The sequence below is a fragment of the Prinia subflava genome, chromosome 1 (assembly GCF_021018805.1).
Source record: "Prinia subflava isolate CZ2003 ecotype Zambia chromosome 1, Cam_Psub_1.2, whole genome shotgun sequence".
In the NCBI taxonomy this organism is placed as follows: domain Eukaryota; kingdom Metazoa; phylum Chordata; class Aves; order Passeriformes; family Cisticolidae; genus Prinia; species Prinia subflava.
Window position 1 is genome coordinate 36789641 of NC_086247.1, and position 14135 is coordinate 36803775.

Genomic DNA, 14135 nt, shown 5'->3' on the forward strand with positions numbered 1-14135 from the left:
CTTTTTTGTACCCTAGATTTGATGTGGATAAGCAGTGAGAGATACTATTTTCAGTGCAGTGAAACAAAAACCAATTTGATCATTGCAGATGCAGGATTATTCTTGATTTTCAGGACATACTGTGCAGTTTTGACTTTTCTTACCATCTGTGCAGCCCCAGAGTTCTGCTAGGTCCCTGATGGGACTGGAGGGCCATTGCATAGGGAGCACTGGCTGCCACTGCTGCTGTTCCTCCCTAGAAGCCTTCTTTACATGTTAGAATACTAAAAAAAAAGAAGGAATTTTCATGCTTCTACAATATTTCCCTTAGAAGAACTGTAGTTATGATACTGTTTATCATAAGAGGTATGCAGAGGGAAACTTTCCACCTATGTCTAGAATTTTCTTCCTATTCTGTGTTATTTCTGGTCTGGAATTTGTTATTAGCAGTAGGATCTTTACTTTTTTTGTACAGACAGGTTATTTTCATCTCAGCATTTTATCCAGTCAACAAAGAGAAAGCGAGTAAAGTATAAAAAACCAAGTTATTAATTTTAATCATGGAAAGTAGATTATATTGTTTTGTAAATAATGACTATTAATTTCTCTTAAAAAGGCAATCCCAACAAATGTATGAGTGAAAACTGTTGATTCAGTCTGCATTGTTTTGTGTTTGTTCTTTAATTGTGAAACTAATGTGTTATTAGGTCCTGCATCCTTCAGCATTTTTATTAGATAGAATTGCTGATAAATATCTCTGCTTTTCAGGGAAAAGTTGAAGAAGCTCTAAGGGCCTTCGAAGCATTAGTGAATCAATATCCACAAAGTCCTCGAGCAAGATATGGGAAAGCACAGGTACTTAGGAAAAAAAAGTTATAGGTGTTGAAAAAAGCTAAAATAAACATTTTGTTTTACCAATAGAGTTATAAACACCAGTTGGAATTAATTTATTAATTTATGGAGGTTTCCTCAGTAAAAAAAGGAACATGTGATCTGTCATACTGTATCCTTTCAGTCAACTGTCCTTCCCAAATTACTTTGGTAGCTTCTGTGTAACTTCAGTGGGAAGTATTGTAAATAACAAAAAAAATAAAGTACATCCTGTAGATCTCAGGAGAACTGTCACGTGAATGGCAAGAGATAAATACCAACTAATGGCCCAGTGCAGGAACAACAGGCAGAATCTACCTGTTAATACTATTTGCTGTAGCTGATAAATCAACAAGTCTGTCAGCCTGGGATAAATGCTGCATTTGCTCTAGTGGGAATAGAGAAGAGGATTTGGAGTATTTAGAGAGGAGGAATCAAAGGATGAAGAACACAAATTCTCAGGCAATTCTCAGGCCTGAGAATTAGCTTTATTTGTGGATTGAGTTATGTTTCAGGTGTTTCCCTTCAAAAAAAAAAAAAAAAACAAACCACCAAAACCCAGAAGGTATCAGAAAATAATCTCTGCATTTATAATACTTTTAGGCTGTGTTGAGATGTCTCAAAAGAGAATAATCTTTGAATTTTCCTACACAGTAGGATAATCCTGCAGCTCTAGGGGTAATAAAAGACTCCTTGAACTCATGTAATCAGGATGAACAAAGTGAAGCCCTCACTGTAGGAAGGAATAGTGCTTTTAGACTATTGATGTGGACCTTGGAGTTACAACCAGTTTCCACTTGGTTAATAATAGTCATGCTAAAACCAAAGCTGTGATTATCCAAAAATCTATCACACGAGCCCCTGATACACAGCAGACCAAATGCTTCAGTGCTCTCTGTGGTGACAGTCTGCTGAAACCTTTGCCTCTTTAGAGTAGGAGACCACTTTGATCATACACATTGTGAACTTATCTCTGTTACACGTTTAATATTTACCAGTTTTTACAAATCTATTTGTTATATTTAAAAGAATATGCTTACTGCCTCGTCAGTGGCTTTAGGGAGAAGAGCAGATCATTGCAACCAGTTGTGAAATTTATTGTCATGCAGAATTCCCATCTCAGTGACCCAACTTCATTTGTCCATTTACAGCAATTTGTAGTTGCTTACTACTACTTTATAATCCATGAAAGGTCAATATAGACCAAGATCTGAAGAAATAATTAGATGCATTTTCTGGGAGTGTGTGAAAACGACAATAAATTCATTTTCTGCAGCCTTTGAAGGTTCATACTAGTCAATTTACTGAACAGTTATATTACTATTACCAGTGACAATTTTACTGAACCCACTAGGTGTAAGTTCAAGTTGTTTGAAGGAATAGGAAAACCATGGGTATCAGACAGATGAATTATTAAGATATGCATTGTAACACAGTATTATTTTTAAATGGGTATTCATACCAACAAAAGTCAATTAAATTTGCTATTTCTCATCACTAACTAAAACTGCAAAGAATAAGGTTAAAGGCCTTGAAAGTTAAAGGTAAAGAAGGCCAGGAATTCACCACAAAAGTGTATTTCTCCATTTCTTTAAAGCATAAACCAACATTACATGCTAATTTTGTAGATTTTGTTTTTAATAAGACAGGAGGATTCATTTTTTTTCTGTATCTTTTAATGACTTTAAAAGGCAACTTTTAAATGTTTTCCAAACATGTTTTCCAAAAAAATCTGCAAAATATTTCATTACTGGTGTGTTTTTCAGAAATAGGAACAATTGTTTATTTGATGTCTGAATTACACTTGAGCTAGATAAAGTGATACTCTACAGAATTCATTAATATATTTACAGCTGAAAAGAACAATAGATAGGTTTTTAACCTCCTTATATGATTTATACTGGTGAAGTTATGCAGACTTTATCCTTACAATTTTTGCTTTTTTGTTATATAACTTTAATATTCTTTGCCCTGTGTGAGGATTGACTGATACATTGTAGGGTCTTGGACAGCCCTGCAATTGCTTTGAAAAAACAAGAAAAAAAATTCATAGTGAATGTACATTAAAAAAAAAAAAAAAGAAGTTATTGCTTAAAACTGATTTCTGAAGTTCTTTCTGAAATCTGCTTGATGAGCTGTTTGCCTGAGTAACCATATGTTTTGGTATTTCCAATACTAAGTTTTAAAGCAACTCAAGGAAAAAAGGACAAAGGTGTAAAAAAATTTCAGATACTTGTTATAACATATACAGATAACACAGTTGAAGCAATTTCATTTAATGTGTGTCTGTGATGCAACAGTGAATTTAAATAGACCAACAACAGCTTCTGCACCATCCTGCTTGTGATACATCTCCCGTGGCTCTTGTCTTTAAAAAGAACATAAGCCAATAAATATAGAAGTATTTGAGAAGAATGCACAAAACATGTGAAAATGCATGCATTTATATAAACAATCCTAAGTAAGCCTTTAAAAATTCTGCATTTGAGACATAGTCTTTTTCAGCTATGGAAGCAAAGTATGAACATGCCTTACCACAGGTGAGATCAGTCATAGCTTCTGTAAGAGTCACTGAAGCTGTAATTTCACTGTAGAGAAATTTGCTCTGCTTCTGAATTTGATGAACAAGTTTAAGTTTTGAAGGAATTGTAGGGTACATACTCTATCAATGTATGCAAGGCAAAAGGCAATTCCTAATTAATTTTGCAAGAAAGGGTGTAAATAAATTTGTCAGAATAGATGAAAATGTTCATCGGTGTTTTGATCTGTGAATTGCTTCCAGAGTGAGGCTTAGTATACAAATAGTCAATAGGCAAAATTTTACATTTCTTCTGTGTTATTAAAACAGATTGCATCATCTGCTTTTGAAAACAGAAATTATGAATTCTACAAATACTAATCAAAAATCTGTGTTAATGTATGTTTTAGGTGCAAATTTTCTCATACTTCTCCTTTCAAACAGTTTGTAGGTAACAAGATTTAATGGTAATCCTAGTGTGCTCTCCCATAAAGTACAGCCCATAGTCTAACAGTTGCATAGTTTGCCTGGTAAGAAAATAGTTGGTTTTAAGACTAATGGATTATTAGGTGTTGTAATAATGGGTTTGTTATTCTTTCTAGTCTGAAGATGACTTAGCTGAGAAAATGAGAAGCAATGAGATGCTGCAACAAGCCATCAACACTTATGATGAGGTGGTTAGTCTGCCAAATGTCCCTTCAGACCTGATAAAACTGAGCTTGAAGCGAGAAGCAGATAGGCAACAGTTCCTTGGTAAGTTTTGAGGGTGGTATAAAAATCACAGAAGTTGTCTGAGCAAGGATTTCGGGACATCACTAAGGATTTTAAAGTGAAAATTCCACTGAATTTTTGATTGGACTTTTCTTCCTAGGATCTTAAGTGAAAAGCATTTTTGCATTATTCAATTTTTTTTAGGGAACTAATGTCTAAAATTTAGGATAACAGTGCTTGTAGAAAGCTGCAGTAGATGCTATGAGAAGTTATGATGATAGGTAGTCAAATTTTTTTATTGACAGACAAAGAAGAAACTTTTGTTTTTCTACTGAAGCTGAGGAAAATCAAGAGGAAATTACTGGCATAAGCAGAGTAAACATACTCAGAATAATCTTTCAGTAAACATAGAGAAGAATGGAACTGAACATGGGGAGAACAGTCCCAAGATTTAGGTTTAGATTCTAGTTTTAGATCTCAGTTCTGTGATGTATGAAAAGTGATGTTTAGAATATGAGGCACAATCAAGAAGAGTTCTGTTCCCATGGGCTGGATTTTTAATATCAAATTGTTTTGATTTTGCTTTTCCTTAGCAAGACCTCATTTAGGAAGTCAAGGAACATACTTAATTTTAAGTTCATAAAGCATGATGAACTTCATAGTGGAAGTAGAGTAGAGCTATTACTTAACACTAGAAATTAATTTAATTTACCTACTTATGGTGAAGTTTGTTATTATATGTTTACTTAGTTTTGTCCAGTGCTTTGTTATCTATGTATGATAGAGCAACCAAAGCCTAAATAATGTCACTTCTGCACTGTGAAGGGTTCTCCACAAGAGGCTGCAATAACACTGTGTGATTGCACTGATTCCCTGAAACATTCCTGGTACAGCTACACCCACAGTGACAGCCAGGCAGCTGAATGTGCTCCTGTCTGCACAAGTTTTTCTTGATTGTCACTGAAAGTGGACCACTTGCCTCTGATTTGTGTTTCCTTAGATGTTGCATAAACGTCTTGCTACTGTTTATTATATCTTTGCTTGTAATTAAGTCTTGTTCCATCAAATCAGGTCGAATGAGGGGTTCCCTGGTTACTCTGCAGAAATTAGTTCAGCTGTTTCCCAGTGAGACTTCATTCAAGAATGACCTTGGTGTTGGTTACCTCTTGATAGGAGATAACAGCAATGCTAAGAAAGTATATGAAGAGGTGAGTTTCCATTCCAGCCAAGGAAAAGTATTGCTTAGATTCCTATGTTCATTTTGAAGATTGATTGATTTAAACTTTTTTAGTTGTTAAATATGTCACATGTGAGATTTTGAAGGGTTAATATAAATACAATTTTTTTTCTAGTGCAGTTATTTTCTAATTTTAATTTATATTTTTCTGATAGTGTCATGCTAAGTTTTTCGTCATTGACAGAGGACTGCAGATTACTTCCATATGCTTAATAATAATTTAACTCTTCTACCTTCTGGTAGTTAGGTTTGGAATATATTGACAGCACATCTAGATGTGTTGTATGTAACATGTAATAGGTAATGCATACTATAAAAATGTATCACCAATCTTCAAGACAAGGAAAGCAGAAGTAAGCCAGTTTCTTCTCAGGAACAGCATCTCTAACCATGTTATCAAGTAGATCAGTACTCACAAAGCTATTTAACCTTAGTTTTTTCATCTTTTTATAAGCAGCTTAAAATCTGTTTTTCTTTCATGATGTTTGTAGTGTGGACAATTCATTTGATTTATATTTCTGTCTTATACAATAGTTGTCTGGCTAGGGAAACTTCACTGCCAGGAAAGGCCACTCTGCTCCTGTGGTCTAGAAACCCTGGTAACATCTGGAAACTGTCTGACAGATGTGGAGTCTGACGTCATTGGTAGAGCACAAATTGTCACACCTGACCAGGAATGGTCTTGTTGATGTTGGCACTCTCAAGGTGCTCGTGTAGGACAGGCTTGGTAACTGTCTGGTTATGGAGGCTGGAAAGGGATCAGCAGGGTTGGTGCCACCTCCTGAGAATAAAGCCCTGATTTTCCATCCCTCACATCTGGGAGGCTGAAGAGATTCTCATCTCTGATAGCTTCTCAAAGAGAAGGATGGTATTTTATACCATCCTCTGCTTCAACCATATGGTTGGAAGCAGAACCCAAACACTAGGAATACCATTGTTTTTCCTGAAGCTCCTCTGGTAGTCTCAGATGTTGCCAGAATAATGTTTGTTTCGCTACTTTGGCTACTTCTTAGGCCCTCCCATAAAACATTTCTGTCCAATAATTTTTGGCTTGCTGTCAAAATTATTCAGAGGTTTGGAAATATTGGGGTTTAAAGATAGAATTTATTAAACAAACGTGCTACTCATGCTGCAAGGAATTTGAGAAAACATAAACATACTCCTTTTGGGCAAGATTTTCCTGTGCAATTATTCAGTGTTTTGTTGCAAACAACGTAAGTGTTAGAATTTCTCAATAATCACAGGGATTTTTATACATGAAGGAAGGTCATGAATTTGCTATATAATTACCTTGACACTGAGTTTTATATACTTCAGAAGAAACATATAGGGCTCTCATTAAGAACAAATGTTAAGATACAACTGGTATGCTTTTAACATATTGTTTCCCATTCTTCTTTATCCAGTGTAATTACTCTGTTTTGCAGTTCACTAACACTGAAATAGAATAAATCATAGTGATGTTCTTTCATTGTAAAAGAAGGACAAATAATTTTTTTAAAAGACTTGGATTATTTTGCTTAAAAAATCGTGGGAGATTTGTCCATATTTTAGGTATTACTCAGGCTGAATTCCAACACAATAATGTAATTTTTTGTTGTAAATCAGGATAAATTTACACTAAGGGTTTTAAGAAAGAAAACCCTAAGAAACAGGAAGAATCTCGTGTGTCCCTGGTTTGGATCTTGGTTCTGCTGAAGGCTTCTTGCATGATTAGGGGCAACGTGGCCTGCTCTGGAGTGCTTTGCTCAGCTGTTGCAATGCATGTTTAGAAAGCCTTTGGTTTTGAGTCCCTACCATAGGTGCTCAGGTTCTCTGCATGGTAGAGAAAGGGGCAAACTGAATAGTGGTTCTGAGGGCCTCGAGGAGCTGTCTTGCTCTTCCCATGATTTTTGAAAAAACTGGGAAACCCCTGAAGTGTGACTAAGTCCTTCTTGCTCATGTAATCTTTTGATACAAAAATGTTAAGAGAGCACAGACAAGAGCATGAACTCAGTGCTGCAAAATAGATACCTCCAATATTTATGAATCCTGTATGCTGTTTCTCACTGTAAGGATGTTCATGCATTTTATTCAAGTGTTCTTTAATGCAGAAAGCACAGGCATCTTAGAGTTCAGTACACATCCTCAAGAGAACATACCCCTTATTCAACCTAAAGTCTCAGTCTCTTTTTTGATTTCCCTCTAGCCTTATTCATGGTTGTCTAAGTTCCTTTGTATGTGGTACTTGTTTCTGCTGCTCAGGAAGGTTCCCAAGCAGTTAAACACTCTTCTCTGCAGAGGGACCTAAACTCCAAATTTCCCATTTCCCGGGAATCTCCTAGATTCATGGGCAAAATCTTTACTTCCTGCTGTAACATTTCAATCTCAATTGAATGTTACTGACCTGTGTTAAGCATGCACTGAGCACATGCACCCAGATGTAGCAGGCACTGTTCTCTGTATGGGATCACAGTACACACCATTTCAGACCAGACTAACCCAAGCTTGCATCATCTCCAAGGAATTGAACAGAAGCCCAGGGAATCCTAGTCGATGAAAACTTTCTGCTTTTGCTTTACATTTAATAGCCAGTTTACTTATTTTCCAGTCAGTTCTTATTTTTCTTTCCAAATTTGTTGCAGTTTAGCAGCTTATTTTAAAAGTCTTTAATATATGTTTCTTCTTTTAGCTACAGAAGCTATGTGTATAAACACTGAACTTCAGACCAAGAGAGTTTTTTGCTTCCAACTGTAGTGTGGTATAACTTGCCCAAAATACAGTTTTCTAGTTTGTGTTTACCAGAATTTTTGCTGAACCACAAATGGAAAATGGTGTCCTGCTGGAGAGGATTTCAGTTTTGCCTCTAATATGAAATAATTTTCTTTTTGAATATCACTTAGGGACATGGAAACATAATGTTAAGGATAATCCTAGTAGAATTCAGAGCTATTTGTATTTTCAAAGAAAACATAACTTTAAAAGTAGTCCTGGCAGAATTAAAACTATTTTTGGTTCAAACATACACAGATTATAAAAAAATATGGCGAAGGAGAACTTTGTAAGACTGGTTACCCAGCTAATAGCACTTTTTCTGCCTCCATGCTGAGGCATGTGTGCATGGTTCAGTGCAGCATTATAGAGACACGCATAAGCCAGCTCTGATTGAACTGTCTCAGGTACCAAAACCAGAATATCCACATGAACACAGTACTCTGCCCTGGCTAATTAGCCACTAATAGCCCCAGAGGTTAATTTCTATATTCATGATTAGTATTTAATGGGCTATGAGCACTTTACTAAAACTTATTTCTAAACATAATTAATATTGCATGCAGCAACAGCAACAGAGTAATACAATTTACATTAAATACTTCCAGTGTAATTTCTGCTGATTGTATCTCCTCACTTCTCTTTAGGGGCTCTGAATGTAGATCATTCCTTAATGCAACTCGGCATAGTTTAAATGAACCATAATACAGAAAATTCTATTCTGTCTTAATTAATCAGATAGCTTTATCCTATAGTTAAAGAAACTGTAACGAAATTATGTGGCTAATAAATATTTCTGTCAGTCATTTCATTTCACCCTGCAGATACAGATTCTTGGATCAAAATAATTATACCCAGAATGCTGTAGTCAAAAGGCATAAGATGCAGAAGGCTGTAGTGTATTCTTATACTAGAGATCAAGCTCATCCTTACTGTGGTACTTTTTCCTAATAATGTCTCATACTTTGGAGTTCCAATACACTCTCAAATAGTTTGTTCCTTCATAATAAGTCTTTTCTGTGAAAACAAGTAAAATGCTGCTATTTTTAACTCATAACATTTTGTACCCTCATAGATGTGATTTTTGGTTTTACTTGCATGTAGTTGGTGTGCATAAGATTTGAGAAAAGAGAGAAATCAGTCCAGAAAACTTCTTATGATTTTGCTTGTAATTATTTTGATTGAAAAGTGTCACTTTTCCAGACAGTGACTGGAAAAGGCAGAGGGAAATAATTATAATGTATACAGACATTTTATCAATGGCATAAGTTTAGTAGCTTCAAAGATGGATTTAGGCAAGAGAAATTGCTCATCTGTCTGTTGTTTTGTGTTTAGCAGCTGTCTAGACATTCAGTGGATGTCAGCCTTTGTAATGCCACTGCCTTTCAGGCTCCTGTGATGATCCTCACAGACTGAGGGTCTGTCCTGATAAGACTGTCCAGCCTTATTTTAAGGAGAGAAGATGTGTAAAAACAGATTAACTTAACCATGTAATTGTTATTGCATAGAGCTACAAATTGTATTGAATATGTGCATCATAGAAATGCAGAGCTGAAAAGCAGATCAAGACATTCTCTCTAATTTTTGCCCTTGGCTGAGGCAGACCAAATGCACTTAAATTATCTGACTGGTGTTGGGGGTGCATGTTACACAATCCAGCTTGGCAGCTTCACACCTCCTTCCCCTGAAACACTGCCCCATACTCTGATCCTTTCCTACAGCTGTCCCTGTACTAACAAATCCTTCTCACACTGAGTCACTACTGCAATAGACCTTTTATTCCCTTCTTTCTCATGGCGAGAAAAGAGCACGCTGTTCCAGAGAGTGCTGTGGTTCACCACTGTGCTGAGTGCCCTTGGTGTTCCAGGGTTTGCACATCCCTGTCTCATGATGCTGGCATTACATCACAGCTTCTTTCTAAGTTATAGTCATTATGCTTCATGTTTTTTCTTTTGCAAAAACTAGATTGCCACCATTGGAAATCTATCTAATTTAAAACTATTTCAGATACGTTTCTACTGCAGATTTTCTCAAGAGTATCTGTTTTCCTTCAGATTAGTCAAACTTGGAATAAGTAACTTAAGTGTCATTAGTGGGTTTAATTCTGTAATGTAGCATACTATACCTCAAGTGTAGAAAAGGACAGACAAGTGAAAAATGAATTATTTCTGTTGAAATAATTTTACTTCTGAGACTTCATCGTTCGACTTGTCTGGAGAAAGCGCAGAAGTGAATGAGGAAAAGAAAGCACAGACAAACCAAGGGTTTACCTGAGAATGAGTAATGGAATAAAACAGTGTATTATGTACATGGGTTTGTTAATTTGCAAAGATTCATACAGGTGTATTTAATTCATTTTCTCTCAAACAGGTTCTAAGTCTGGCTCCAGATGATGGCTTTGCCAAAGTGCATTATGGCTTCATCCTGAAGGCAGAAAACAAGATAGCAGAGAGCATACCTTATCTACGGGTACTTTTTCACTCACAGTAAATGTTTTACCAGCAAAAAATAGAACTAGAACATATAAAATGTGTCAGACTAGAAGTGTACTAATTAAAAATCACTGCTTAAGCTATTTGTTGCTGTTATACTGGTGTATCACTGCTTAAGAACTGGAACAAACTTGTACATTGAAAATCGTCAATTCTTAAACATCAAGTATTTGTTTCATTCATGATTAACCTGAAGAGCTCTGAGCCTCAATTTTTTTGAGGTTGGTAGTATGCTGCAAATCTAAGGTTCTTGAAAGATCCAGAGAAGCCTTACGTATACTTCTCAGTGTTTGGGAAGAAACACTACAGAATAAACCTTGATCCAGCTTTATAAAATGCTTTTGTTTATAGGGTCGGGGCAAGTATCCATCTCTGAATATGCCTCTGTCTTGGAGGGACTGAGGGGAGAGGCTATGGGATTTGGAAAACTGGGACCATTTCTCAATGACTTTCTACTGACATATTGTATTAGTTCAGTTTAAGTTGCAGGTTAATATAGTTACATTTTCTACCTAATTTCATAGCCTGTCTCTTGCATAGAATTGACAGACTATTTACAGCAACCAAATGAGCTCTTTTAGAAGTCCTATTGAAGTTTTCTTATACCATTCATTATTTATTTATTTATTTATTTTATTTTTAGGAAGGACTGGAGTCTGGTGACCCCGGCACAGATGATGGACGTTTTTATTTTCATCTGGGTGACGCGTTACAGAGAATGGGAGACAAAGAGGTACATTTTTAACATGTTCTTGCTTTAAAATCTGAATCTCTGAGTGACTGCAGAATCCAGAAAAGCATTTAATGATGGGCTTAATGTTGAAAACAAGAGTAGTCCAATTGCAATAACAATCCAGCATGCATGTGTAGAAGTCAAGATGATCAACAGCAAAAAATCTGTTGAAGACAATCTCTTAGCATCCCTTGCTTTAGATTTAGCTTAAAATGTTTAAGCTGGCACAGGGCACCTTGAAGCAAGGGATTAAAATTTTACAGGAATTTTAAATGTTTCTAGAATCAGTTTTCTGCTTATATCACTTAAAACACCGATTTTAATGAGAGTTCAAAGAATCAGTTACGTGTATATTACTGTATAGAAGTTATTGTATAACAGTGTTTTGTAAATCTTCCTTTCTTTCCAAGAAAAAAAGCACCAATGAGTATGTGATAAAAGAGGATCATGAGAGGACTGAATTATGTAATTTTTTCAATAACTAAATTAGCAAATCAATCAGGAAAACAGAAATTTGTACTGTGTATCTGTTGAGTGGCCAACAAAAACAAACATAGAGCAGTGGAAACCGTAAGAGCTTCTATTTTTGTTTATTTAAAATGAAATTATACTTAAAAGCGAAATTTAAATATATGAATTACCACTACAGTCATGATAGGAGAGCAAGAGATCAGTTTTGAAGACTCTGATTAGTCATGAGCTTCAATATGGGCATGAATTTAAAAACAACAGAAAAAAAAAAAAAGAAAAACATTCCAGTTCCTAGGTGGGAAATATGAAAAGAGTGAGCATTAAAAATCAGAGTAGAAATAGCCATGAAAAATCACTGCTTTTCTAGTTACTTAGCTAGTAATGTGTGCAATATTAATACCTAAAAACTGTAAAAAATGCTGACCTCTTTAGTACTGTGGTACAGGCAGTAGGTGGTTCTCCAGTATGAACTGGAATCCAGTGGGCTGTGATGAAGCCTCTGCATGTGATCTTTCTCAAGCCTGGTTCATCAGATTAGCTTTTTTTTTTAAATAATTCATGGAACTTTTATTACAATACCTTATATATATAGTAGATCTAAAACAGTGAAATGTAATATCTGAATTTTAAGTTAGATTGCCTTTCCTGCAATACTCCTCCAATGAGATTTTTTTAAATTATTCATTTATAGGTGAGAATTAGTTTACCTCAGTTTATTAGACACACATGCATACACAGACAGAGCCTGCTTTCACACTCTATCTAACTCTGTCTCCTTCTCTCAAATCCCTGTGCATTTCCATGGGACATTCTGGGTTGAGTTGCTGAGCCTAGAACATCCCATTGCCACGTTTGACTAAAGATACCACACAGATGTGATTAATGTACATCATCTCTAACCCCAGGATAATTACATGTGTTAATGTTTATGGCGTTAATGGCCAAATCTGCTGTAGAAAAAGTTTAATTAAGGACAAAGGAACTTCTTGGGATAGAGGAGACTTCCAAATTTATCAGTGGAAAGTTCATAGTTAAGCTAAATTTTTCTCACTGACCTTGCTAGACTTGCTGAATTTCAAGATTTAATCAAGGAAACAGATCAATATTTAAGTTATATGTAAAATTGCTATCACTGAAGGTTTATTGAAGGGAGATATTCATCTATTAGAGCTAAATTAGGAGTTATGAATGTGGTCTTGGGAAGTGTTAGGGAAAGAATATTGAGTATGTCCTTTCCAACTATAATTTGATAAATTGGCTTAAGAAAAGAAAAATTAAAACCATGGAAGTTATACAAATCACTCTTCACACAGAATATATAAACTGAGTGCATCTCAAACAATTTCTGTCCTGGAGAAGAGAGCTACACTGTTGTAGCTGTCTGTGTTCCACTGCCAAGAATCGCCTGAGAAAAGAAATATTTCTCAGAGTCTTGGGAATGGAAAGGATGAGTGAGGCAGCCACTCCATCATGGTAAAGGCAACTTCCAAATTATTCTAATAAATAAAGATTAACTGTATTATACATCGTAATTATAGCTGATGTATCTTAAAGAGCAGCAACATTCGTACTCAGGGGCTGAATCAATTAATTCATTCCCCTTATCATTTGGGCTAACTCCAGACATTGCAAATGGATGCAGGCAGTCAGCATGAACAATCTATTGATATCTCACTGGTATTACAACTTTGGGAAACAAATGTTATAAATCCTAATGCTTTCATTTCAGACAGTTTACCAAGATAACATCAAATTTTAACGTTGCACTGTGTATTACCCAAAGGTAATACACAGTATTTTTTTGACCCACGCATAATTTTACTGAGCTTCTCTAGCGAGAAAAAGAGATGTCCATTTATATATGATCTGTTATTCTGTTCATCCACACTACTTTTGTGTACTTCAAATAAATATTGTAAGGCAACAATGTGTTGCAGACTTTCCTCCATACTTTGGGAGAGTTATAAAGATCAGAGTACCACATTTTTTAAAAACTTGAATAAAATTTGCAGACTTTCAATGAGGACTTTGGCCAGTTTCTGTTCAAGGCAAGGATTGCTGCCTGCTTCAGTCCCCCTGCTCTGGAATTATTATTCTCATATTTCCCTACTTAGCTGTCCTGTTGTTTTTTTAGTTTGTGGGTTGGTGTTTGTTGGTGGGTTTTTTTGGTTGGTTGTTTGTTTGTTTGTTTATTGTTGTTTTGTTTTGGTTTTGTTTTTTGGTTTTTGGGTGGGTTTTTTTGTATTTTTTTGTTTGGGGGGAATGTTTGTTTGTTTGTTTGTTTGGGAATTTTTTTAAATTGTGTTGTCTGAAATCTTGCAGCTGGGCAAGAAGGTAGCAGCTCTGTATAACCTTCTCTGCATTGTCACAGTA

The 14135-nt window shown here is 35.5% G+C and overlaps 1 protein-coding gene across 7 annotated transcripts in view; it reads left to right on the forward strand.

Moving 5' to 3' along the window:
- ASPH (aspartate beta-hydroxylase) overlaps positions 1–14135 on the forward strand; it is a 114811-nt gene that overhangs the window by 77897 nt on the left and 22779 nt on the right. For all 7 annotated transcript variants that reach the window (XM_063393424.1, XM_063393443.1, XM_063393453.1 and 4 more), the window contains 5 exons: positions 748–834; positions 3970–4120; positions 5150–5286; positions 10437–10535; positions 11202–11291. In XM_063393424.1, coding sequence (XP_063249494.1) covers positions 748–834; positions 3970–4120; positions 5150–5286; positions 10437–10535; positions 11202–11291 — 564 coding nt within the window. The remainder of the gene's footprint in view (positions 1–747; positions 835–3969; positions 4121–5149; positions 5287–10436; positions 10536–11201; positions 11292–14135) is intronic.